General features: G+C 35.3%; 1 protein-coding gene across 17 annotated transcripts in view; it reads left to right on the plus strand.

Annotated features, from left to right (window-relative positions):
* SUPT20H (SPT20 homolog, SAGA complex component) overlaps nt 1-27,658 on the plus strand; it is a 53,012-nt gene that overhangs the window by 18,874 nt on the left and 6,480 nt on the right. For 11 of the 17 annotated variants that reach the window (XM_020967892.2, XM_020967889.2, XM_020967897.2 and 8 more), the window contains exons 7-23: nt 509-612; nt 1,279-1,395; nt 1,524-1,577; nt 2,822-2,961; nt 4,818-4,974; nt 5,074-5,130; nt 6,316-6,387; nt 8,037-8,194; nt 11,668-11,700; nt 12,647-12,761; nt 13,859-13,987; nt 17,251-17,350; nt 17,574-17,732; nt 19,477-19,783; nt 20,701-20,855; nt 22,884-22,939; nt 26,866-26,997. In XM_020967892.2, coding sequence (XP_020823551.1) covers nt 509-612; nt 1,279-1,395; nt 1,524-1,577; nt 2,822-2,961; nt 4,818-4,974; nt 5,074-5,130; nt 6,316-6,387; nt 8,037-8,194; nt 11,668-11,700; nt 12,647-12,761; nt 13,859-13,987; nt 17,251-17,350; nt 17,574-17,732; nt 19,477-19,783; nt 20,701-20,855; nt 22,884-22,939; nt 26,866-26,997 — 2,045 coding nt within the window. The remainder of the gene's footprint in view (nt 1-508; nt 613-1,278; nt 1,396-1,523; nt 1,578-2,821; nt 2,962-4,817; nt 4,975-5,073; nt 5,131-6,315; nt 6,388-8,036; nt 8,195-11,667; nt 11,701-12,646; nt 12,762-13,858; nt 13,988-17,250; nt 17,351-17,573; nt 17,733-19,476; nt 19,784-20,700; nt 20,856-22,883; nt 22,940-26,865; nt 26,998-27,658) is intronic. The other 6 variants (XM_020967902.2, XM_020967904.2, XM_020967908.2 and 3 more) reach the window with 3 other exon arrangements.

Consider the following 27,658-nt stretch of genomic DNA (forward strand, 5'->3'; position numbering starts at 1 on the left):
GTTGTTTCCATGGCTTTCTTCATTTGGTCTTATGTGCCCTTGTTAGGCTGCTCTTTTCTGTTGTCCTATTGAATTTCTTCCCATCCTTTAAGCATGGCACAAATGCCACTTTTTCTCCACTTATTTTGGTCATTGACAGTGTTCCATCTCCCATGGCACTTTGTCTTGCAGCTTTCCAGTGAACCTAGTGTGTAATACATTGTATTTCATCATTATTTATTTGTACTTTATCCTCTTGTTACACTTATAAGCTCTGAGAGAGCAAACATCTAATCTAAACATACTATCCTCCATAACCTAGCATAGTGTTGACTGAGTGGAGCCTAAATTATTAATTCATATAAGTTAAGTGAAGAGGAACTCCAGAATCCTTTTAAATGAACAGCTTTATGTTCATTGATCCTTTACATGTCTGCTTATGTTCCTTTGGAGAAAGAACATTTAAATTAAGAAAATGTACTCTCACTTTACTTTATCCACCAGTTTTACTTTGTCTTTCTAAATTCAGATTCTGAAACCATTCGCCTGCCTTATGAAGAAGGAGAACTGCTTGAATACTTGGATGCTGAAGAATTACCACCAATTTTGGTTGATCTCCTGGAAAAATCTCAGGTGAAAAGTATTTCCTCTTTACCTTGCCTTTTTATTAGTCATATGTGTCCTTTGGTGGGAGATTATATTTAATGTCTTAACAACTAACTGCTTTTAGAAAGTGGAAGGAGTCACTGAACCTTACCAGTGGAAAGTTGATTTGTTGTAGGGTCTGGAATATTTTTACCTTCATGTGAAAAGGCTAAATATTGTCAATAGGTTGCTGTTTGCTGCATCTAACATAAATAGGCTGAGGCATGTGCTTCCTACTAAAATCATTGTCACATTTACCTCACCAATTATCAGTCACCTGTCAAAAAATAATTACTGATGTTCCTAGAATGAGCATGACTTAATGTTTGGGGACATGCATTTGCATAAACTTAAATCTTGCTGCATGCAACATTTTTGGCATTTGTTAGACTAATATAAAGAAAGCTTATTCTCTTACCTATGACATCTGTTTAACTCTTATGATAATCACTTTTCCTCTTTTATTAAGCTCTGAATCTTCATATCTTTTGGTCAAGTTTTTAATTTTTTTTCCTACAATGAGACAAAAAATATCAGCCTAGTTTAAATGTTTTATGCTTTTGACCATTTCACCACAGCCTCAAAATCTTGATTCAGTCTTTAAGAAAGTAGTATTTTCCCCCAAAAAAGCGGGTTTTTTTTCTTCTTAAACAGGTTAATATTTTTCATTGTGGATGTGTCATAGCAGAAATACGTGACTACAGGCAATCTGGGAATATGAAATCTCCAGGTTACCAAAGCAGACATATTCTCTTACGTCCAACAATGCAGGTGAGCATTTTTCAGTTACATTCTTAAACTGTACACTGCTGTTTTAATTGCATGTTAGTGTTTTAATTGCATAATTTATTCCTATGCTCATGTGTTTTTATATAGATGTGCTATTTATTTTTTTTCAGACTTTAATCTGTGATGTTCATTCTATAACAAGTGATAATCATAAATGGACACAAGTAAGTTCAGCAATTCTTTTTTTTCCTAGTAGAGCACATACTTAAGGCATAAAGTAAAAATTGTTGTCATAAAAAGTATGAATTAGTTGATACATATTCATATTTGAAAGTCATGAAACAAAATTTCTCCCCCACATTTCATGTCCCTAAACAGTGCAGGATGTTCTCTTTTGGGTTTAATTGTCCTGGACACATTGGACTTACCTTCCTCATCTTGAATAATCTCTAAATTGAAGATTTAATTATGGAATCTAAAATCCTCTAACTGATCACTTAGCCTCATCATACTACTGGTCTTAGAGTATTTCAAGTAAAATCAAGTAATAGTTATAGTCACTTATTCTTCAAACCTTAGAGCTCAATTAGTCCATTTCCTTCTTTCACTCCAGCCTCTATCCCATTCAGGAAATCCCTCGATAATCCAGCCCCCTTTAGAGAAAATAACTACTCAGTATAGTAATTTAAGTTATTCTTTCTATGGCATGTAATTATAAAAGAATCAGTGGTCATTATATTAATAGATATTTGGACATTTCTTCCCTGGAGAGGACAGTAACTTTCCTGTTTGTTTCACAATGTATTACAAAATAACTGTATGAACAAACTATGCTTATTTCTTTGCAAAAGTACTTGTTTAGCCATATGATTAATCAGCATTAATAAATATCAGTTCTAGATTTAATTTTTTTGAATCATGGTACTTTTTAAAAATGCAGTCTTCAGTTCTAATAAAAGATTCAATAAAATACTTAGTTTACTTAATGACAATGAAAACACATATACACACATACATATACACACACATATACATACACACTTTTTTTTTTTAAACAAAGGTGAGTGTTTCAGTTTATGCAAGACAAGTCTAGTTAGCTTTGTTCTGGTAAAATCCTTAGGTGCTGGCCAAACTGCCAAAATTACATTCTAATGTAATTCTTCTTCCTGAGCCTGTCTCTTAACTGTGAAGAAAACAAAGTGATCTGTCATCACTATTTATTTTGGACAAATAATTCTAATTTGGCTGTTTTGTGAAACTGTACAAATTATTGTAGTATCCATGGGAGTCTTTTTATGATGCCAGATGCTTAAAATCTTGTGTTAAAATTCTAAAATTAAGTATTTCATTTCATTTACAACATGTTTGAAGGTACAAGAGTGTTTAAAAGTCTTAAGTGTCTAGATTTATAATTTTAAAGTTTTGAAATGTCTCCAATGTATCATCAGTGTGTTTATTTACATTTCAGGAAGATAAACTTCTCCTTGAGAGCCAGCTTATCCTAGCCACAGCAGAACCATTGTGTCTTGATCCATCTATAGCTGTGACCTGTACTGCAAACAGATTGCTCTATAATAAACAGAAGATGAATACTCGACCAATGAAACGGTAACTATCTTTGTACTAGGATTGTATGTAGACCTAAGGAGATTGTGCCATAACTAGTGGTCCTGGCTTTTGCCAGAGGTTCTTGCTGTGTGGATAGTGTTTTCCCCCAATGTGTCCCATAGACCTCATCTGCTTTACTTTTGATTTCTTTGCATTCCCAGTATTAATTAAACCTTTCTCTGAGACCTCTTAGAATGAGTTTCCAGAGTTTGAAAACCCACCAGAGAAAAACTGAAAGATAAAATGGATAAGAAGAGTCTACATATAAACTAGAATGCTATTTTTTTTAAGTTCTTGTACAAACTAGTAGGTCACAGCTTTAAAAATTGTATTTGATAAACTCGGCTTTTCTTCAGGAAATATGGAAACCATGGCCACTTTTGGTAAGCCAAATAGTTTACTAAATTATTGTGTTTTTTTTTAACTTAAATTACAGTATCCTGATTAATGTTTCAGCTGTATATTCTACACATGACGTAAGACTGGTAGTGTTATTTATTATGCATGATTCATTTTCTCACATTGAAGCAGTTGTCTTTGTTGGCCTCTTTAGAACCGATTCAGATAGGATGTGGCTTGAAAAAGCTGATGCAAGACCATAACACAGCTTAAAGGTGTCAGCCTGGTAGTATATGGGAACAGCAATTTTCTTTTAATGAATCTGTTATCTAAAGTTTTGCTTTCTAATTTACAATGCTGAGTTATTCAAGTTCAAGGAAGACTTAATGTAATTATTAATGAATATAATTATTATAAATGATACCTTTGGAAATAACTAGTAAATAAAGGTAGGAAGGTGCCTTATCTTCTGTTGGAATTCATGAGTTGTTTTTTTCTCTTGTTTCCTTAATTTAAATCAACATTTAAAACAGTTGCTTATTTAGCATATTGTCTTTTATTCTTAAGATCATCGACTTATTAGTAGCTGATAAAGACACTTCATCTAATTTTATAAATTGATGTTTTAAAAACATTCTCTTTAAAATATGCACGGAACGAGCCACTTTTCGGTCCATAGCAATGGACCGAATTAAAGAATGAATGGATACTTCTTATAGAATATGGGCTGCCTTAGCAAACAAATATATGAAGAGTCTCCTGTGAAACTATGGTGATGAGGTCTGGAAACCTTCAAAGAAACTATATGAGTCTCAAAAGCAGAAGGCTAGAGTTCTGTGCTTACTGGTTTTCTTGTGTTGATGTCCCAAATAGTAGCTGACTTTTTCAGCAACTCCACAACCAAGGATGGCCTCTGTTCAGACTAATCTTGTTGAGATTAACATCTCTAATGATTTAGTGGATGGAGTTTGAATCCCAGCACTGACATTTACTAGTCTTGTGCTCTAGGACAAATCACTTAGTCTTATCTGTAAGCTGAGAATAATCACACTTGTACAACAGCCAGAGTTGTGAAGATTGGAAGAGATAGAAAGTGCTTTGGAAAACCTTAAAGCTCAATATAAATGTCATTACTAACATTGTCAGATTTTAGGCTAGAGCCCTTGGGTACCAACATTAATTTGCTTAGCAAAAATATGTTACTTGTTCTTTTTGAGCACATTTCCTACAGAGTTTTTTTTTTAACATTAAATATATGCTAATGCTGTGGGAGAGAATAAGAAACTACTTCTGAATAATACTTTTTCTGCTTTGTAGCACTGTGCAAGCCTACCATTATTTATAGTGTTTCTTTTTATTTTAATAGGTAGTGTACAAATCAGCTTTCCTGGAAATATTCATAGATGCTTTTTTTTTTAATCCAGTCAGAATTTTAATGTCCCCTTACATGCTGTATCTATCCATTAAAGATTTCTTTCAGTATAATTTTTTTCATTTTGAGTCTTAAAATATTTTAGATGTTTCAAGAGGTACTCCAGATCTTCCCTGAATCGACAGCAGGATGTATCCCACTCCACAGCTCCTCCACAGCTAAGATTGCTTGATTATTTGCAGAAAAGAAAAGAGAGAAAAACAGCCCAGCAGTATGACCTCAAAATTTCTAAAGCAGGAAATGTAAGCATATTTTCTTTTAAAAATTAATGCTTATTGATAAAATAAAAACCTTGCTTTGTTAAAGTTTCCAAGATACTCATACTGTTATTTAATTTTTAGTGTGTGGATATGTGGAAACAGAACCCATGTTATTTGACTACACCTTCAGAAGTGGATGTAAGTTAATTAACTTGTTTCTTAAAAGTTACATAAGTTTAGCTAATGCTGATTTGAATTTGGGGGGGGGATTTTGAAAGAACTTTATATGGTAACAGTCTTTAAAAAGTAATTGTTTATTTAAAATGCTGTTCTTTCTGTATTCTGTATTGTGAGGTTGTGAATGAAACAGCTCAAGCTATGAAAAGACTATAAACTCTTTTTATAGGGTAAGGTTAATTAAATGACTCCCGAAGTAGGCTGAATACAAATAGAGCCCCTACTGTATAACTGATTAAGTTTTTCACAATCATAACATGTAAGTGTTCTTTTTCTCTCAAGGTGATTATGCTCTAAAATTGACAGTTTTGGGTGATCAAGGATGAGAGCTTTGTCACCTATGAACCATAAATGAATGGAAGATTACCTTTATAAAGTAACACTACCAAACCTTCCCACCACTACTCATGTCTTTCTTTTCTTCTTAAATGATAGGATATAGAGTTACAAGGAGGTAGCCTGCTCATTTTACAGGTGAAACTGAAACTTAGGGCTTAGTGAATTCCCTAAAGTCACACCTATAGTAAGGAGCAAGACCCAAGGCTCCAGTCCAGTGTTCTTTCTGTTATTACTGTCTGGTCTCTTTTCCTAACATGCTCATTTATAAAATTGTTACAAGAAATAGGTTGAAGATAGTGGTAGAGAGAGTTTTATCTTTCAGTAGTTTATGTGCTTCTTTGGGAACTAATTCTGCAAAAATATTTTTTTTTGTATAAATACTGGGGACAGAATTAAGCTTGAAAGTTACTTAGATCTCAAACAAAAATTATATAAATGTGGAATTTGAATTTAATAAATATGCAAATTGTAAGTCTTCACCTCATGGAGTACAGTGGCAGAGAGAGAGAGAGAGATCATGAAAACTATTCAGTAGTAATAAGAAATTTGGGGTAGGGATTATTTTAAAGCCAAATCACTTTTCCAGAATATGTAGAGAAGTTCTAAACACTGTTAAACTATGTTTCTGTGGTTGAATGTTACTTCGTTCATCTTAAATCACTTTTTGAACTGATATGCTTATTTTAAAAAGTTCTTCTATAGAATTGTAGCTAAGGGGATTACTGAACTTCTTAAGCTCTTTACCTTCTTTCAGACTTTTTTGTTCTTTGCTCTACAAACCAGTGTTTTGTTGGTTTGACTTTTTAGGTGGAAAAGTATGCTAAAGTGGAAAAATCTATCAAATCTGATGACTCACAGCCAACTGTCTGGCCAGCACATGTGAGTAATTGAGACCTCTGCCAATTTCTGTTTCTAATATTTAGCAAAGATGTCTTGGAACATAATTTGTGAAATACTAAGTTATCTTTTTAGTTTTTTATTAACTTATTTTAAACTTAAATACACAATAAGAAAAGTAAAAGAAACTATTATAAACTTAAATACTAAAACAAGTAGAAAATAAGAAAAGGAAAAACAATGTTGCCATGTACACAGCAGAATGTTAGAGAGGATTCAAAATATACAGCAGTTCATTTCTATTTCAAGAAAGCCTATATGATAAATACTACACATTGTGTTTAGAGATGTCCACCTTTTTTTTTGCTTCCTTGTAGGTTTTCTTTTGTTCTCTGCTGTGCAGTTTTTGCTCTGTTCTTTTTGTCCCCTTCCTCCCCCCTTCTCCCCAAGAAGGCTACAATTAAACTCAGATGTATGTGATACACACACACACACACACACACACACACACACATACATATATCTGTATATGCACACATACCATGTACGCATACATACATACAGTTACATATACTTAGATGTCTATAATCACACTCATATGGATATATACATTCATATGCATCTGTATAAGACCATGTCATACTTGTTTGTCCTCCCTTTCTCTGAGGGTGGATAACATCTTCCTTCATAAGTCCAAGTCTCCACATTTTCCATATTTTTCTAAGTCCACCTATACCACAACAATATTCCAACCTTAGTTATTTTAAATAACTTAAAACTATGGCTGACATATAGTGTAGTTTCACTATTTTTCTCTTTTGATTAAATCTGTTTTAGCTTTAACTTTGTCTGAGATGATTACTGCCCCTGCCTTTTCCTAATAAATCCTACTCATGATCTTAAGAGTTATCTTTTTAAAAATAATCGAAAACATCTGGTTTTGTAAGGTGTCATGAACTTCCAGACAGAAAAATTATATTCTCCTTCATAACTTACAGAAGAACTTCATTAGAAACCAGATGTTAAATGTTGATTTTTGGTTTTCTTTAAAACTATTGGTAATTACTGCTGTTCACTTTTTATTCTAAATTTGTGTGGCACATGTCTCCTAGAATTGAACCTTGAAGAAGAAAGTTCACATTAGTCTTATTCCTTGAAGGTGGGAACTACTAGATATTTTTAGTGGGGGAAATTTTCAGATTAGGTCATCACAAGAAATTGAAATGGTAAAAGATCCTTTTTGTGTAGTAGAGAAAAAATATAAATAATAAAAATTAGGATTGTTTTCAAAGGATATTTCCTTTTAATGTTATTATTTACATTTTGTGTGTCCATTATGTGCATCTATAATATTTCTGTTAAGCTGGGTTCATGGAATTAAAAGTTCTGTTGTATTTTCCAAGTGCTAAATTATATGAAAAAACACTTGTAAGTTATTTTTATTGGTTAGGCAAAGACTAAAAAAAAATAGCGAAGTGCCATAGGAGCTATTTGCTGTTTGCCTGCAAGACATTGGGGTGGGGGTGGGAGAACCAGTAGAATAAGGTCGGAAATCATTTTAGGCATATATGGATAGTCAGAATTTGTTTCAGCAGCTCTGCCTTCACCCACCTTTTCTCCTGTTTTACTATTAATTTAAATTGCTGCCTTGCTTTGGAAGAGCACTATTTGTGATATTTTATCTTTTTTAGGAGATAAAAGAAGATTATGTGTTTGAATGTGAAGTTGGTAATCAGTTTCAGAAAACAAAGCTAACCATTTTTCAGTCACTTGGTAATCCACTTTACTATGGGAAAATACAGACTTATAGAAGTGATGAAGAAAGTGAGAGCCCAATGACACCAACCCAGTAAGTTCTGCTTAAATACACATGTATTTATGTCAGCTGAATATGCAGTGAACATTTCTTGAGCTTTTAATATTTATAAAATGGAGTTTTGACAAATAAATAATTTAATTTTTGGTTTGAAATAAGATGAAATTTTAGTTATATCTTAAAATTAAGATTTGGTAAAAGGCCCAAAGAGGTCATGTATTTCCTATCCTTGTGTTTAGTTAAATTTAACTAATTTATTAAACAACTATTGTACACAGAGCTTACCTACAGGTACTGAGAGAGATAAAATTGGAGTTTACATTCAGGTGAGGAGATAAGACACACAAGTGAGTAATGTACAATGAAACATAACAGTTATATTAAAGAGGTTAAACCAGGTGCTATTGCATTAGGTTTAAGGGTGAAGGTTGTCACCTAAAGAGAGAATGAGAAAGATGGAAAGACTTCTCATGGAATTTGGCATTTAAGTTGATGGCTAGAGGATGAGTGGGAATTCAGAAGGAGAAGGAGAAAGAGGGGGTATGTGTAAAAAGGATAGCATTCCAGATATAGAAAACAGTGTGAGTGCAGAGGATTGCAAGGCATATTTGGAGACAGAGAATAATCCAGTTTAAGTGAAATATAGAAGACCTGTAAAGAAAGAATTTTGATTGATAGCTGGAAAGGTAGAATAGAACCAAATTATGAAGGCTTTGAATGCCATTCAGCAAAGTTTGAGCATTACTTAGTAGAGCAAAGAAGTGACTTGCATAAAGAAGATGATTCTGGCAGTAATGTGAAGAATATTTCATATTAAAGAAGATGGGACTAGGAAGATGTGTAAGAAAGCTAGCACAGTCCTTCAGAAGAGTGTCAGTGAGGCTCTAGAGTCTAGGCTAAGGCAGTGGCCGTGGGAATAAAGAGGGAAGGGAATAAAAAGGGAAAAAGGAATAAAGAGACGTAGGAAATATTACAGGGTAAAATCAATAATTGGTTGTTTGAGAGGTAAAGAATAAGAAGAAGCAGAGATAATACCAAGGTTTTGAAAATGGAGACTCAGTGAATAATGGTGGCAATGATAGAACACTAGTAAAAGGAAGTTTAGAGGAGGCGAAATAAGCCATTTTAGGCAGTTCTTCCCAGGAGAACTACTGGGACATCCAAGCAGAGCTATGAGTTTGGAGTTCAAAAGAAAAGTAAGGGTTGGTGATATAGAATTAGGAGTCATCTATATAGAAGTGATAATAGAATGCCTTTGCCAACGAGAGAATATAGAGCAAGAAGAGGTCCAAGATACAAAACCTTGGGGTGGTATCCATATAAGGAGGAGGAACAAAAGAATACTGAGAATTACCAGGGAGAAGTAGACACAGAGTAAGGTGTGTCTGATGTCTCAGAATCCAATGGAGGAGAAAATTTCCAATAATAGAAAAAGAACTGCGGTGGCAGAATGATGCAGAGACTTCCAAGAGGAGAAAAATTGAAAAAAAAGATCATTGGATTTGGCAGTTTGGGAGGCAGCCTTTGAAAAAGCAGGTTCAGTAGTACCTACTTTTCCTGGGCATACTCTATACTACAAAGGATTGAGGAGAGTGGGTGGTGAGGAAACAATACCTGGCATTATGTGTAGGAAACTTTTAAAGAAATTTAACAGTTCATCATTGTTCATTGTCATTGTCCTTTGTACTCAGAGGACCAAAATGGCAATCAATCTGGCAAGATCAGGAAATTGCAGCACAATTTATAGGCAGGTGGAAAGGAAGAGTGGAGAAGAGAGAAAGATTGAAATGTAGGAAGTAAAGGGGATAACTACTAATGCAAGATCTGAAAGCAGTCAGGAGGGAAGCCCATTTCTAAATGCCTCAGTCTTCTGAAGTAGGAGCTGAAGTCATTTGATAAAAAGCTTGGGGTTTTGGTTGCTTTTGAGAACATTAGAAAAGGGTATGGCACTGGGGAAAGCTTTGAAACTGTCACTGTAGGTAATAATATAGTAATGGACAATTTATATAGGGCTTTAAGTTGTACAAAGTCCTTTACATTATTTCATTTGATACTTAGAGCAGCCTTTTGAAATGGGTACTAAAAATAGGGAATGAGATAAGGGTGTTGATAAGAGTTAGAGTAGAATCTCAGAGATGGAAGGGACTCCAGAACAGACCAACCCGGTACCTGAAGCATAAATCCTCTCTACAACATTACTAACTCATCGTCTTCTAGAGTAGAATATGCCCTTTGTTGCCAATTCTAGTATCAGGAAGTTTGTTTTTATAAAACCAGCCTCAGTCTACCTCTCCAACTTCTGTTCACTGTTTCTAGTTATGTCCTGTAGGGCCAAACAAAATAAGTCTCTTCCTTCTTCCACATGACAGCCCTTCAGGTATTTAACGGTAGCTATTATGTCTCTGTTAAGTCTTCTTCTTTTTAATCTAACCACCCCTAGAGCAGCAGACATTTGAATCACATCACCCTCCTGGTTGCCCGCTTATTAATGTCCTTCCAAAACCAAAAATTTTCCCCAAATCCTCAATTGCTAAGTACCAAGAGGAAGTCATAGGCTAAGTTAATTGGGAGGGGAAAGGAAGTGGATTATGCTGCTTTAAATAGCAATTTCTCTATTTGGTGAAGCATCACCTAAAGTTTCTCCCTTCAGGCTTCTAAACTCCTGAGATCTTTCTCTCTGATGGCAGGTTTTGATTTTTGAATCTGTACTATCACCACTCTCTTCCTCAACCTTCCTTCTTCTGTTTCATCACCAGTGTTCTAGTTTCACTTTTTAAGCAGAAATAAGAACCCAGAAAAAAATAATGCACCATAAATTTGTGGCAAGTGAAATCCCCTCAGTTATATGATTTTTCTCCCTAGGCAATGAAATCAAATGATGGAACTTACCCAAAAATGTGTATTAGGGGAGTGGAAACACCAGAAGGTCATAGAGACACAGACTCCAAAGAAATAGCTAGTTGAAACATTAAAACCTAGCTATAACAGCAAATGAAATGTGTTAGGAAGGTAAACTTGGAGAAAATAAATGAGTGCAGTTTTGGACAAAAAGAGGGGGGAAAAGCAATAGAACAAAGGGTTTGATAATCACAGATTATCAAAACATTGTGAAATTTCTTTTGGAAGTTACCTGCCACATGTTCTGGCAATTGAAACCAGCAGCTAAAGTTTGCCAACTAATTAAAGAGGTTTACCTGACTAAAGAGGATAGAGTGCTTTACCCCAATTCAGGAAATTTCACTGTATGTAGTCTGAGTCTAAATTCATTGAACATTATTCTCACTTACTTGACTTCAGATAAATAGTACGTTAGATAACAAATCTAATGTAAAACCCTGTTTTATGTTATCCTGGTAATTTTAAAAATCATGATATGCATAGAATTATGTTTTTCTACTATAACTTGTTGAAGTTTAGTTCTCTGGATCTGGAGATTTCCACAGCTATCCATCCATCCTACTGCTGCAGGAAATGACTCATATCTGAATTTTTCTTTAATACTTCAGGTTCCTAATTGGATCAAAGACTGACGCTGAAAGGTAAAACATTCAGATCTTGTTTTCTGCTTGTTTTGTAATCAGGAAAAAGCACAGAATCAATCCAAAAGGGAATAAATCTGCATGGTATAGTACGAAGTGAGCTACCAGTCAGGAATGAGAAACCTAGATTCTTTTTGGTCCCTATTCTGTTATTAGCTAGCTGTATGATTTAGGCCGGGGTTGGGGAACCTGCAGCCTCGAGGCTGCATGTGGCCTTCTAGGTCCTCAAGTGCATCCCATTGACGGAATCCAAACAGAACAAATCCCCTTAGTGAAAACATTTGTTCTGTAAAACTTGGACTCAGTCAAAAGGCAGCACCCAAGGACCTAGAAGGCTACAGGTTCCCTACCCCAACTTTAGGCAATCAGATCATCTCTCTGGGCCTCAGTTTCCTCATTTATAAAATGAGAATGTTGAATTAGATTCACTAGTCTAAAATTATGATTCTACAAATGCCTAAAATGTAATCCTTTTTTTCTTTTCATTTTTTTTAAGCTAGTGAATGGACAACTCTAAGTGAGGTTACAGTAGAAAGGTAGTTTTCAATCATTTTAGCTAACAAAAGTAATTTTAGGTGGATAAAAGTTGGGTTAAAAAAAAAGCTATAAGCAGGTACTTTTGGTGGCTTTTGGTTAAATTAAAAATAGATTCCTAAGCCATTTATAGTATGTAAAGATCAGATGTTTACATTGTCCGTATGGGAAATTTAGTTGGTATGATCTAACCGTTGAATAGGGCCTACATTGGTTATTTTTGGTGAATGTGGGAGCTTGGTTGTATACCATTTAGAACATGCAGAAAAAAGTGAAAAATGAAGTAATTTTGTCAAGGTCATACGTGTTCATAGAGGAACATTTTCAAGGGATTTTTGTTATCCATTCAGTGCATCTGTAATGAGTTCATTTGAAGCAGTAGCGACAAATTCTTTTTTCATATATATTTCAGAATAATTAATCAGTACCAAGAGTTAATTCAGAATGAAGCCAAATGTCCAGTGAAGATGTCCCACTCAAGTGGATCTGGCAATCTTAGTCAACTTTCTCCAGGGAAAGAAATGGAGGTAAGAGTGGTCACTGTTATTTCCTTATTAATAATCCAAACAGAAGAACTCGAACAATTTCTTTTCTTTTTAAAAATGTTGGGTTTCTTTTGCCATTTTATGTACACAATAATTCATAGATCTTTATCTCAACTAAGCTACAAATTCTTACTAACTGTCCTTTAATTTTTAGTTCCGTATTTAATTGAATGCCTTTAAAACTGCTTAAGGGTTCTTGTCTTGGTAAAAATTGACAGTATCACTATAAAGAGTTAACAGAGCAGCCTAACCTATTATCAAATTTGAAGATTCCTTTAGTATTCCGCATATATTCTTTATTGTCTGTGATGCCTAAGTGCCTTATAAATGGTTGATTAAGCTTTTCATTGTGGCATAGAGTTCTTAGTATATTACTGTATTTTTCTATTACATTTTTCACTTTTTAGCCTTCATCAACTATTTATAATATTGGGAATTTTTTGGTCATTCGTTGTTTGCTATATTTGGTAACATTTATTTTTGGAAGCAGATTTCCTTAGTGGCACGTATTTGTGTACTAAAATAGTGAGATTTATATTAGAACATAAGTAGTTTTTCACAATATCTTATTTCAATAGCCACTATTGATGCATCTTTTTATTAATGTTATGCTTAATTATATTGTACCAACTTAAGCAAAAATGTATACCTCCCATATTGTTCCCAAAATTTTCTCGTTATGTGAATTAATTATGAAAAAATGATTATAAAAATAATGAAATGCCTTAGGTCATGTGATTATTAAAAAGCTATTTGTATTTTTTAAGGAGTTAAGCCTGATGTGATAGAAAGAATGCTGGCCTTTTGAATTAGGAGACCTCTCTGTTCTCGTTTTAGCTCTACTATTAACAGCAGGGTCTGTGATTTTGACAAGTCCCTTCACCTCTCTAAGCATCATTTCCTTCCTCTGAAAAATGAGGAATTTGGGGTTAGAGCAGAGGTTATTAACCTTTTAAAAATCTCATGAACCCTTTTGGCAGTTTGGTGAAACCTAATGCCATTTTTTTTAAATAATGTTTTTAAATGCATAAAATAAAATATGTAGTATTACAAAGAAAACCAATTATATTGAAATACAGTTATCGACCAGCCAAGATGGCGGAGTAGAAGGAAGTAGTACAGCCGAGCTGTCTCCCACAACTACTCCACAAAGATCTAGAAAACGCATCAGACCAAGTCCTGATCGGGAAATTCAAGAAAAAATCACAGTGAGTCATTTTTTTAGCCCAGATTGGCATAGGGAGATAAGTGGAGAGGAGGGTTGGGAGGTAATGGGGAGAAATTAGGGGGTAGGATTGGTGGGGAGGGGGAAAAGGGAAGGAAACAAGGTTCTAGACAGGAGCACAGACCCCCATGGAACCTTCCAGCAAGGCGTCTACACGTGCTTTGCACCAGGATGGAAGCGGTCCCAGATTTGGCACAGAAATGTCTGACCTTATACAGGGAACAGGAATATGTACCAGTATGAAGCTCTGTCACTTCCCATACTGGGTTATAGATCCAGTATAGACTACATAGAGGAGATCTATGTCTGGCTGAGGGTGGGTCCAAGGCAAAGAGTATTTAAGGGCCCTAGACTGAGAACTAAACAAGTATCAAAACAAGCAGTAGCTGTGTGGCTTTCACTCTGGGAGTTGTTTGGATCTCAGATCCAGCTCCCAGCCAAGTCTAAAGTTTGCAGCAGAATAACCAGGGCAGGAAGCACAGACAAAAGGGGAGCCAGCTGTCACTCTGAACCTGCAAAGCTTTCCATCTGGTTGACCAAAAAGTTGCAGTCTCCCAGCTTGAACTGTCACATGTATACTCCAAGAAAGATGCAGGAAGAACACAAAAGGACAAAAACAGAATGAAGCTTAGCCCCAGCCGTTCCCTCCAGAACAGCTTTACCCTAATGCACAGAGCCTTGTCTTAGTAATACAAAGTCAGGAAGGAATTCTGGAAGAATGAGCAAACTAAAAAAGAATGAACCATAAAGAGGTCTTATGGGACAAGGACCCCCAAGACACAATCGCAGAAGAGAATGATTCCCAAAACATCGAATAAGTGAAGACTGAGAAAAACTGTTTGGATACAAGTTCAAATAAAATTCCTGGGTGAGATGAACAAGAGTTCTTAAAAAGAGATAAAATGACTTTATAAATGAAATGAGAGTGTTAGAGGAAACAGTTGGGAGAAAGAAGAGCACAAAGAGCCATCAGGCTCCTTGAAAATTAGAATGGGTCAAACAGAAGAGAATGATTTCATAAGGAAACAAGAAATATTGAAGTAAAAAGACTGGGGAGAGAATAGAAGAAAGTAGAAGGTATCTTATTAAAAAGCAGATGACAGTGGAAAACAGATCAAGGAGAGAGAATTTAAGAATCGTTTTACTACCTGAAAACCTTTGCCGAAAATAGCTTAGGCATCATAGTTCAGGAAATTGTAAAAGAAAGCTGCCCTGACCTCTTAGAACCAGAGTGCAAAGTGAAAATAGAGAAAAATCCACCAGTCACTTCCTGAAAGAAACCTCAAGACAAAAATTCTCTGGAACATTATAGTCAAAATCCAGAGCTTCTAAGTCAAAGAAAAAAAATGTCACAAGCAGCCAGAAAGAAAAAAAACAACAACAAAACTAACTATTGAGGAACCATTGTCAAGATCAAACAGTATAGCAGCCACCATTGTAAAGGATCAGAATTTTGAGTATTATTCTAGAAGACAAAAGATAAGCTTATAGCCGTGAATAAAGTACACATCAAAACAGTGTAATCCTCAAGGGGGAAAATGGACTTTTAGTGAAATGAGGACTTACCAAAAAAAAAAGAAAAGAAATAGAGGACTTCCAAGCATTTCCTGATGAAAAGATCAGAGCAGAGTAGAAATTTGAAATACAAATACTGGAGTCAAGAAAAACAAAAAGTTGACAAGAATGAGCAATCCTGAGGGACTAAAGAAGGAACTGTACCATCATTGCTCTGTCATCATTAGGGTCCATAGAGGAAAGTTATGTCAGTTTTTCTGATCTTAAAAGAAGAATGGAAAAGGAGAGGAAGAGTGATGAGAACTACATCACATAGGGGCAGCTAGGTGGTGCACCAGCCCTGGAGCCAGGAGTACCTGAGTTCAAATCTGGCCTCAGACACATAACACTTACTAGCTGTGTGACCCTGGGCAAGTCACTTAACCCCATTGCCTAGCCCTCCCCCCAAAAAAAAAGGTTTAAAAAAAAGAATTACGTCACATAACCATATACAAAGGAGGAGGGAAGAAAGGGTAGAGTGGGCTACTCTTGAATCTTACGTTCATCTGAACTGGTGAAAGGAAAATACACACAGAATTGGGTACAGAAATATGTTTACTGGGAGCAGCTAGGTGGCACAGTGGATAGAGCTCTGGCCTTGGAGTCAGGAGGACTTGAGTTCAAATGTGGCCTCAGACACTTGACACTTACTAGCTGTGTGACCCTGGGCAAGTCACTTAACCCCAACTGCCTCACCAAAAAGCAAAAAACAAAACAGAACAAAAACAGAAATATGTTTACTCAGTAGGGGAAACAGAAAGGTAAGGGGAGATTAAGAGGGAGGGCACATTGAGGGGGAAGGATTAATCCTAACCATAACAAATTTAACGAAAGAATAGATAGATCACAAAGAGGAATTGAAAAGGAAAGTAAGAAAATATACCAACGCATAATTGGGCTCTGGGAGGAGAAGAGAGGCAGGAGAGCAGAAGCTAACCACAATTTCAGAGGGCTCATGATGAGATGTGTTACCTAACTCTGACAGATTTAAATATATTCTTTTAGACACAGTTATGAGGATTGTTTTGCTGGACTATGCATATTTGTTACAAGGGTTTTGTTTTTCTTTTCCTTTTCAGGGGGTGGTGTGGTGATGGGGTAGGGGAGGAGGATTTTCATTATTTGTTTAAAAGAAAAAGAGCTTAATTTTAAAAAAATACATAGTTGTCAGAATATTCACACACACATACACACAAACACACACACGTGTTAAGAACTCCTGGACTAGAGACTATAAAGGTCTTTTCTTATCGTATTCTATGATGGTCTTCCCTCGTGTGAAGGGCATGAACAATAATATCTTTTATTTATGCCTTTTGGCTGGTTTCCTGGTTATCACTTCAGTACAGTGGTGTTGTCAAAGCAAAAGGAAAGATGAATTCTAAAGACACAACTGCAGCCCTGTGTGGGACCAGGATTACATTCAGGTGACTATCCTGAGCCCTCCTTTAACTTTCTTGGCCTATTATGGTAGCCCATAAGTGTCACATAAACCAAGTGACCTCTCAAATCAAATTAGAGCCTGACTTTGTGGTACTTAGATCACAGTCCTTAAAATTGTGGTATCTATAATATTGAATCTCTTCTGTAGGGAGTGAAATTGTGTTTTCACTTGAGAATTGAGTGATTTTCATGTGATTCACTGTTCCTGTATTTTTGGTAATAATCTTGATGAATATTTCTTCTTAACAGCCCGAGAGTTTATTGGTTCAGCCATCAGTGTTGGGAAAGGGAGTAAAACATCGGCCTCCACCCATTAAACTTCCTTCAAGTTCAGGAAGTAGCTCTTCAGGTAATGCAGTCCTTTCATTTCCTCTTTATTTTTATTTCTTGGTTTTATTTCACTTTTGGGCGATGATCTTGGATGACAGCTGATTAATTATAAAAACAATGTGATAACGATATGCTCTATCATTATCTGTCAAAACTCTTTTGACTTCATTGGTAGCTTTGACATAATTTAAAATCTCTCCTGTGATGATTCAGAATAATAATGTAAATTTATTCTTTTTCAGGTAATATTTTTAGTCCACAGCAGTCAGGCAGCCATCATAAGTCCCCAACTCCTCCCCCCACTTCTAAGCCACCTGGTCTTTCTCGGAAACCTTCCATGGATCTTAGTCAAGTTAGCATGCTTTCTCCAGCTGCTCTGTCACCTGCCAGCTCATCACAAAGTGAGTCACAACCTAAATTCTCCATTAAATATTCATAAGCTTTTGCATTAGTGCATTCCAAGACAACTTCTTGGCCAGTGGAATGATAAAACTTAAATGTACATTGGGCCCCCAATTGTATCAGTTTTGCAAAGCTGAAGGCAGGTCTCTTGTTGACTGTATGTACTTTATGTTTATTGTATTGTGTGTTTTTCTGTATCTCTGTATGCACCCTTGTGTATACGTTTCTAATAGATTTGCCATTCGTGTTACTTTTTTCCTTTTAAAAAATTAGCCTGGTAATTAATGTGACAGTGAGATTCCAAAGTGTTCTTGATACCAGTGTACCTTGGACCACTTTGCATAAGTTATGCAGCAGATTTGATAAAAATGTCTTAGGGGATATAGCAATTATATCTTTGTGTATGTAACAATCTGTTTAGTCCTAAGGTGGTGATGCAATAAATTAAAAGCTGGTTTTTACAAAATACTCCTATACTGTTTTATAAATCACTGTCGATTATTAAACTGTGATAATGATTGTAAAGCACTATATTGAAGATGTTAAAATATAATTTTTCCAACTGAGTGATTTCAAAGGTTTAGATATCATTGACATAATTACTAGAATTCTAGCTCGATGTTGAACTAAATTCTTCAAATAAAAATGAATCTTAAGACATCTTAGAAAGAGATTTGTCCAAAGAAACTCCATTCCAGTTTTTACATTTTTTAAATAGACTATGTGTACTGAACCTTTTAGTACATGGCACAGTGGTAGAGTGTGGTTCTCTGCATTAGTTATAAGCATCTTCATCCTGATAGCTCAAAAGGTGTAATTTTTCTGCCTTCTTGTTTTGCACAAAGAAAAACAAAAATCTTTGATAAATTCTCTAAGTCTTCTTCACACCTTCTTATGTTGGGGGTATGGATTATGTTACTCTACTGCACACGGTTGTTACTAGAAGTAAGGGTTGGGTGACAGCTTCTGGACATTCACATTTCTTTCCTTTCTTTCTGCAGGACATGAAAGCTAAAAAAGAAAACACCTCAAGAGCTTTTGGTTTTGCTTTTTTTTTTTGTTTTCTTTTTTTTAAATTGATAAACTGTGCGTACTGCATTCACAACAGATTTTCTATACATTCTACATTTAAAGAGAAATACACAGTTACTGTTAAAGATACAGTATCGTCACCTTTAAAATGATTTGCTTTATTACTGGCTTTTATGATTTGGGTGAACTATGTTGGCAATTATATTTATTCATATGTATCTATATAGGTGCCCATTTTTGTTTATTGGCCAAACCTAATTTATTGATACTGTTAATCAGTTTGATTCAGATTTATCGGATTATTGTATAAATTATATAAGTAGTTTAAAAGTTAAATCAATTTTAAATCATTCATTATAAAAATTAATTTGGGTTGCTTTAGAACTTTAGTAAAAAACAAAAAAAAACCAAAAAAAACTAAATGTAGGAATTTTAACTTTTAAATGGATGTTGGAAAAAGTACCAATTTGTATTAGCATTGTAATAGTAAAACTGCCACTAATGGACTTTTTAGGTGATATACTGCATCCTTAATTGTGATTGAGTGTAGCAACACTCTTGTATCATATGTAGAAATTAACACTGCAGTTTACTGCTTTAAAAAAAAACTGGAACAAATTGTCAGTGCTAAGTAAGATTCCATTAACCTTATTTTAAAAAGGACTGGCCTTTTATAACAAACTAGCACTTTTTATTTTTCTCAATGAGCAGGATCTGGAACTCCTAAGCCATCTACTCCTACACCAACCCCTTCATCGACCCCACACCCTCCTGATGCTCAGAGCTCAACTCCTATTACCCCTTGTGCCACCCCTACTCCCCAAGATTCAGGCTTCACCCCTCAGCCCACTTTGTTAACCCCGTTTGCTCAGCAGCACATGTCTCTGAGCCAGGCAATGCCTGTAATGACCATTCCTCTTTCCACCATGGTAACATCTATAACTACAGGAACCACGTCCACCCAAGTCATGGCAAACCCTGCTGGACTTAACTTCATCAATGTAGTGGGCTCTGTATGGTAAGTTTGCTTTGCTGCCATGTTTTCTCATTAGTTTACATGAGTCGTAACTCTTAGATGTATTTTCAGAAAGATTCAATGCCCAAGAAAAATAGATGGTTTTAAATTACCTAGCCTAAAGTGTATTGGACATACTTGTGAAATTAAGAATAAATTCCACATTAGCTAAATATGAAAATTATGCATGTTTAATTTTTAGAAAAGATAACAGCTACAAGTAGTATATTGTAGCTATCCTTGTACTACAATGTCATCTCAATGTGTATTCCTGTTCTTCATATTCATAAACAATACAGTGAAATCTTTACAGTGAATTTCTCGGTTTTACGTACTTTTTAGCCTCCTCCTTTGACAGAATCTTTTTTTTATTTTTCCAGTGTTGCACTTTTTTAGGAGTCTTTTATTGTGTATAATACATAGTTTCAGTAGCCTGCGGTCAGCATACAGCCTAAAAATAACAAGGAAGTAAAGAAGTCCGTGCATAAGAAAGAGAAAGGAAACACACACATATAAGCTGAGAGTTTGATATCAGTTTTTTGCATGCAAATTTTGTTGTTGTTTTTTTTTCCAGAAGAGCTTCTAACCAGTTCTAGAATTCATTCTGTCAAGAGTTTAGTAGACTTATATTTCCTAAAGCAAATGAAAATGTATACAAAAAACTAAATTATTGCTAAAGCTATACTGTCATAAACAGGTGTTTGGGTCAAAGGGGAAAAAAAGTCCAGCTGAAATTTATGGGTTTTAGTGCATTTCACACAGTTAGGCATTATTAAAGAGAGATAAACCAAATGAGTAGACTTAGCCTAGTCACTATCTCTAATGACTACAAGTTTGTCCAAAGTTAAATGTATACTGCTATCAAAGAGGAAAAATTGTTACTATTTTGGATTTAACACATGTTTTTTCCTCACCTGCAGTGGAGCGCAAGCATTGATGAGCAGTTCAAATCCCATGCTCGGGTGTAATACTGGTGCCATAACCCCTGCAGGTTTAAATCTGAGTGGCATTTTACCCTCAGGAGGTCTGGTACCAGGTGCATTGCCAGCTGCAATGCAGTCAGCCCCTCAATCAGGTTAGTATATTCAAAATAGTGTAGTCTTGAAGACAAAATGTTTATGTTGTCAAGATAGTAATGACCTTGACCATGAAAATACAAGACTCTTAACTTCTCTACATATACTATATTAGCCTACCATGACCACTGAGGGTTTTGGGTAATTTCTCATAAAACTGAAAATGTGTTAAATTCTTGTAGATGCCATCAAGTGTGTTTGTAGCATTCTTAATTCTATAAATTATTTTACTATAATTTGCCTTTTAAGAGCCATACTAATAGTGAATTAAGCAGAGGTTAACCCAGACGACCTCTGAGTTCTCTTCCAACTCAGATTCTGTGATCCTTTGCATATATGCTTCCTGTAATTGAAAAAGAATCTTGAAAACGTGTTAGAATACTTAGTAAAAGCTACTGTTGGCCAGACATATAAGTTAAAAATAACTTCAAAGTGCTTTCATGAAACAGTTTGAAAAATCAAGTTTTTCTTTTTAGTTACAAGAACAAGAAGGCAAACAGTACACCTTTAAATCAGTTTTACTTGTTAAATGTTTTCCTGACTCTAGAAGATTAATATGTGTAAATGTTATTTCAGCTTGTTGATTTCACTTCTTATAAAGAATTAAACCAAAGAGCCTTGTCATTTATTTGGAATTTTTCATAAAATATATTAATGAGTCTATTTATAATTTAACAAAAATATGTATTCTCAGGTACATATACAAAGTTCTTTGAGACTCCTGTGGTTGAATATCATACATGTGTTCTTTTTCCCGTTATTAAACTTCATCTGGTTATATGGCCAATTGCTATTGAAAATAATGTTTATGATTGAATTCTCCATCTGTGTACTTGACTATAGTACCTTAAGAGTGCATCTTCAGTTTTGAAGGTTCAAAGCTTTCTAGGAACTGGATCAGTAGAAAATAGTTGTAAGATTCTGTGTCTGTACTGAATCCCCAACATTCTCTTGATTAACCTTGATGTGGTTAAAAGATGTACAGACACCCCATGTGTCACAGGCATGCTAGTGTATTTAATGACACTGCACCAGACAGTACTTAGTCATTTGTTAAGAGACAGAAGCATGTAGAGTTTTGTTTTGCCCCCAACAAATTACGGCTATTCCTGGATTCATGAGTGAAATAAACCTCGTTTTGGACCCCCTGCAGAATTTATATCCAGCTTAGCTTAGCACTTACTGCGAATGACAGTAAAGTTATACTTACCTTTTTGGTATGATTTCTCAGATTCATGCCCCTTTATGCTTTTGTGCTTCATTTCTGAGAAACATGATAAATGCACGGTCTGCCAAGACTTATTTTAGAAAATGTGGTCCAATTGGTAAATGGGCTGAGTATATATCAAGTTGTGGCCTGTCCAGATTAGTTGAACTGCCTTTCTTAAGTAACTAAGATCAAAATGTCTTAAGGTTTTATTATGGTGTCTTTTCCCAGTCGAATACCTTATGTCTGTCTATCATCTACAAATATATGTAGTTTGTTTGCATAAAGGATTTGAAATACATAGTCAACAAGCATTTTTAAGTGCTCATTATATGCCAGTACTGTGCTAAGTACTGGGGAAGCTTAGAAAGGCAGGCAAAAACATGATATCTGCCTTCAAGCAGCTCATGGTACTGGGAGAGACAACATGCAAATAACTAGGTATGTACAAGATAGATATATAGTGTAAATGGAAGGTATCCATGCTCAAAAGTCATGATTATAGTGATATTCATGATGCCTGCATAGCACCATGCTAGTCTTCTGCTAAGAATGATTCATTAAGAAGTTCTTATATCTATAAATAGGTTTTATTTTGTCAAAGATCTTCAAAAACATCAATATTATTTTTAAATTTTTCTTACTAATATGTCAAATATAAGATGCTGAATAAAATACAAACAAAACTAAAAATAACCACAGTTTGTTGACAGAATTTTTTAAGTGATGTCAGTGGACAACTACCAAATTACAAGCCTATTTTAATATATAACATTCTGTTGCTTCCTTTTTATAATTTAAAAAACCTTTTCTTTGTCAGGTGTCCCCTTTGGTTTAAAAAATACTTCAAGTCTCAGGCCCTTAAATCTACTCCAGGTAAATATAAGATACTGCTTCTGTTCACAATTCTAGTGGGTGTGGGTGTTTAAGATGTGGTAACTTGTATTGGTTATTTTCAGCCACCTGTAACAGCCTTTGAAAATGAGGGGCTTTATCAGGGGTATGTTAAGAGTCTATAAACATTGCCAGGAGGCTGAGAAGGCACAGTCAACCCTGTCCCCAGGTACCTCTGATGGTGAAGGACCCTGGGACATAGAGTTCCAGCTCTGGATTTGTCAGTTACTAAGCACTATTCACTAGCATATAATATTAAATACTATTTTAATAAACTTTATTATAAGCTTAAAAATCATCAACAAACATAGTTTTTGTATGTAAAGAAGTTGAGAAAATGTCAAACCATGAATCCATTATATACTGTTTGTTCCTTTTAATATATGTTATATTTAACATGGTGGAAGACCCACATTACTCTGCTTTTCTTTATCTCCATCTGAATCCTTTGGTCCCTTATTTTTTTTAATGCTTCATTGATGCTCTTTTATTTCCTCTCTACCCTCTTAGAGCAAAAGTTTTAGACTTACTGTTATTGAAGAGGCATATAGTGACAGTGTCTTTAAAAGTCAGCTTACCTACAAGCCAGAAAATAACATATTTGTATATACTTTGTGGAAAATACTGTTAGCTGTCACTGGTCTTTTCGGCCCACCTAGAAGTACTGATGGTCACTACGATCAGGATCATCTTTAAATAGGAGATGACCCTTTTTAATACAAGTGTGGAGGAACATGACTAATACCCACTTTAGCATTAACTGATATATCAGGCTTTTACCAGGTAGTTGTGTTTCAGGCAGTATAATTCAGCCTGTTATGTATTTAAGTCCATACTAGTTTCCGTGGTGAATTTGTTGTGATCAGCTACCAATATCTTGCTAACTGCATCTAACCAAGTGAGTTGACAGGATCAGTCCTAAACAGAAAGCTAATTTTTTTATTTTTTTTGCTTTTTGGTGAGGCAGTCAGGGTTAAGTGACTTGCCCAGGGTCACACAGCTAGTAAGTGTTATGTGTCTGAGACCAGATTTGAACTCAGGTCCTCCTGACTCCAAGGCCAGAGCTCCAGAAAGCTAATTTAAAGCTCAAGAAATAAGCTAAGTTTTCTTTTAAAAATTTTTATTGGGTTAAATAAAATAGTTATGAGTCAATGATGAATTGAAAGCAGTTTAATAGTCTGTCTCTATGTAAATGGTTTTCTGCTTCCACAAAGTTTTTTGTTAATAGAGCAAGTTATAGAACAAGTCAGATTTCAGCTAAACCTCTCAACAGTTAAATGTATCTTACTTTACCCTCTCCTCCCCCCCCCCATCATACTTTGGATAACATATAAGATGAAAATGGCCTTGTTCATACGTGATTCAAAAGGACATCAACACTGACACACTGAAGAAAGGGGTTTGTTGAGAGATTCAATAAAGTACAGTATAAGGGAGAGAGAGACACTGCCTCAGAAACAGCAGAGGAGCAGACCTATGATTGGCAGGCGACTGTTTAAAACAATTTGAGTCATGTGTGGAAGGGTTAAAAGCCAGTTAATCAGGATCAAAGAAGAAAGAAGTTGTTTGAAAAAACAGTAGAGGCATCTGTCTCCATAGCAGCACTCATCCAAGAAGGTCTATGACAGAACTTTTTTGGTTTTTTCTGCATTTTAGATAACTCCCTTAATTGCAAGCTAGCTACACGTTTCTTTTGAGGACTTTTACATTTCAGCTTGGGAGCTTATTTTAGAAAGCAAAATTGGTCCAGTTTATTTTGATGCTACAGTATGTCATCTGTCACTGAGAACGAGGGTGTTTCACACCAGGTTCTTTCTGAGCTTATATTTGGTTAGTTTTGGAAATTTGGGATGGTGTAAGATAATTCCATGTCCTTGAATTTTAAAAAGCAGAAAAGGAACTGAGGTGCCATTATTAATACTGTTTATTCAAAGTGGAGAACCAGTCAGGGAAACAAAGTGTAAGCTTAATCTGTCCTTAGCCTTTCTTTTCTCCCCCTCCTCCCCCTTTTTTTTTTTGGTTGGGGGGTGATGGTAGTAGAAACATTTTACATCTACATAATCTTTTATGGTTATTAAATATTTTAAATATGTTAGCATATTTGGTCTTCAGTTGTTGCTCTTAGAAAACAGGCTTAGAGTGATTCACCTAAGGCAGAAGGCTAGGTCTTAAAAGTCTTCTCCAAGTCCAGTGCTTTTTCCACATTTATGTGCTTTCTCTAATTTAAGAATCCTCTTCTGTTCTACCAGTGCATGGGCCAAACAGCTGAGGCAGCATGGCATAGTGGATAGAGAGCCATCCCTGAAGCCAGGAATACCTCTGGCATATATGGTGGTTGTGTGACCCTGGGCAAGCCACTTATCCTCTCCATCTAAGACTCTTAAATTGAAGAGAAGGTGCCAGTCTGCATTGGTAAAGGAAGTTTCTTTATCCAAGACCTTCCTACACCAATGAAATCCCAGATCTAATACTTATCTCTTCCTGCTGCCAGAACAGTCACAGAATGAAAAATTTGTATGAACTATCAAAGGAATTGTTTGTGTAGCTGTGGGCAGATGCCAAGGACCTCAAAGTATCTACAGATTAAAATTTTAATCTATAACAGGTTGGCTATTAGTTCCCAATTATAGTTACAAAAACTTTGATTTTTTTACCCTATTTTTGGTACATGTCTTTATATGATCCTAATATTTAAAAATAACAAGTCTTTTCTCATGTAAATTAAGATTCCAAAACATCAAGTGCCTACAGGTACTGTATAATGTAATATAAAGCCAAATTTAGAGTCAGGAAAACCTAAGTTGAAATCCTGCCTCTACGTGAATTTGGGCAAATTGCTTAATCTCTCAGTAGTTTAGGTGAATCTGCATTGGTAGAGGGAGTTTCCTTACTAGGGAGACATGAACAACAATGACATTTTTTAACAAATTGAACAAAGAAAGTTCCTAAAACAGAATGTGAGCAACCAGAGCTGAGTGTATTCTTTACAAATGGCATTTAGCTTTTCATCTCTTTTGCAATTTCCCTCTAAGACCTATCAGAAGCTGAGTTTTTCTTTGGTGAAGTTCAAGTCAGTTAGCTTTGGGGGTGGGGGGGGGAGTTTTTATAGAGACGTCTGATTTTTATCAAATGCTCAGCCACTAGAAAGTTTTTAGGATGGAATTATGTTTAAGATGAGAAAGGTGAGCTTGAAAGTAAAAAAAAAAACAACAAAAAATAACAAAGGACTTTACTGTGATATACTTGGGTAGTAATTTATCATCTTTAAAAATGAAATACTTGTTTTCTATAGAAAGAACATTCAAATTTGCCTTTTAATTGTATTAAGTCTTCAAAATTTTTGCCTCCATTCTGGACAATGAGCCAGCCATCAGGAACCCAGAATTCCCTCTCACCCCTCCCCTTCCCAGTGGGAATGGTCTGCTCATGTGAGATAGACATGCCTTTGTTGCTGTAGTTATACCCTTAGTGCTTCCATCCTGCTCTCCTGCAGCTGAATTCTTCTGTGTGTTGTCTTCCCCCTTACAGCTTCAGAATAGGGACTGTCTTCTTTTTCTTATATCCCAAGTGTTTGCAATAGTAAGTGCTTAATAAATGATTTTTCATTTTAAAAAACTGTGTCCAGATGGGTTGCCAGGGCTGTGTTGTTCAAGTTTTGATAGAATGGATTGTGTACTGACCAGAGTCAGCATTTTTGAGATTTCCAGTGTCTTCATAGCTTTGCACATGTTATTGAACCTCCCTGAGCCTCAGTTTCCTCATCTGAGAAACCAGGGGGTGGGACAAGGTGTCTTCTGAGGCCACTTCCAATTCTAAATCTAAGCTCCAACAATCCAGATATCAAAAGTTCTTAACAGTATATGAAAATGTGAATTTAGCCAAATAATAATTTTTAAATTCCTTAACAGCTTCCAGGTGGTTCACTTATTTTCAATCCACTTCAGCAGCAGCAGCAACAGCAACAGCAGCTCTCTCCCTTTTCTCCACAGCAACAGCCTCAGCCCCCTACAACTTCTAGTCCTCAGCGGCCAGGAGAACAGGTATATGCCCTCTTGCTCTTGTGTAAGACCAAGATTTATTGTACTTATTAACAATAATAATGTCTAGATTAAATTATAAAGTTCTAAACAGTCACAGTGTGACATGCCTATAAAATAGAGGGACAGAGGGAGACAAAATAGAGGGACTGAGGGAGGAGTTTGATACAATAAGGTGAATTGTTTGATTTTCAATTTACCTTTTCTTGAAAATAATAAATTTGCTTTTACATTCGTTTATAATCTGCTCCTCCCACTGTTCCCCCCTATAACCCTCCCTCCATTGAACTAAAAATTTTATAAAATCCTCATCACAAACATGCATTGTTCCCACACTGGCCATGTCTAAAAATATGTTTATCTTTGCATTTTAAGTTCATCACCTCACTGACAGGAGAGATGATTTGTGAGCATGTTTCATTTTCAATCTTTTGGACTTGTGATTTATCTTTGCATTAATCAAAATTCTAGAAGTCTTTCAAAATTGTGTTTTGTTATGTTATTGTTATCGTTTAAATTGTTCTCTGACTTTATTGCTTGCTTTACTTTGCTTCAATTTATAGTCTCTCCAGTTTCCTTTGAATCTATCCCTTTTGTCATTTCTTATGGTATAGTAATACATTTCATTTATATACCACAATTTGTTTAACCATTCCCTAATAGA

The sequence above is a fragment of the Phascolarctos cinereus genome, unplaced genomic scaffold, assembly GCF_003287225.1.
Source record: "Phascolarctos cinereus isolate Bilbo 61053 unplaced genomic scaffold, phaCin_HiC Scaffold_726;HRSCAF=1367, whole genome shotgun sequence".
NCBI lineage: Eukaryota > Metazoa > Chordata > Mammalia > Diprotodontia > Phascolarctidae > Phascolarctos > Phascolarctos cinereus.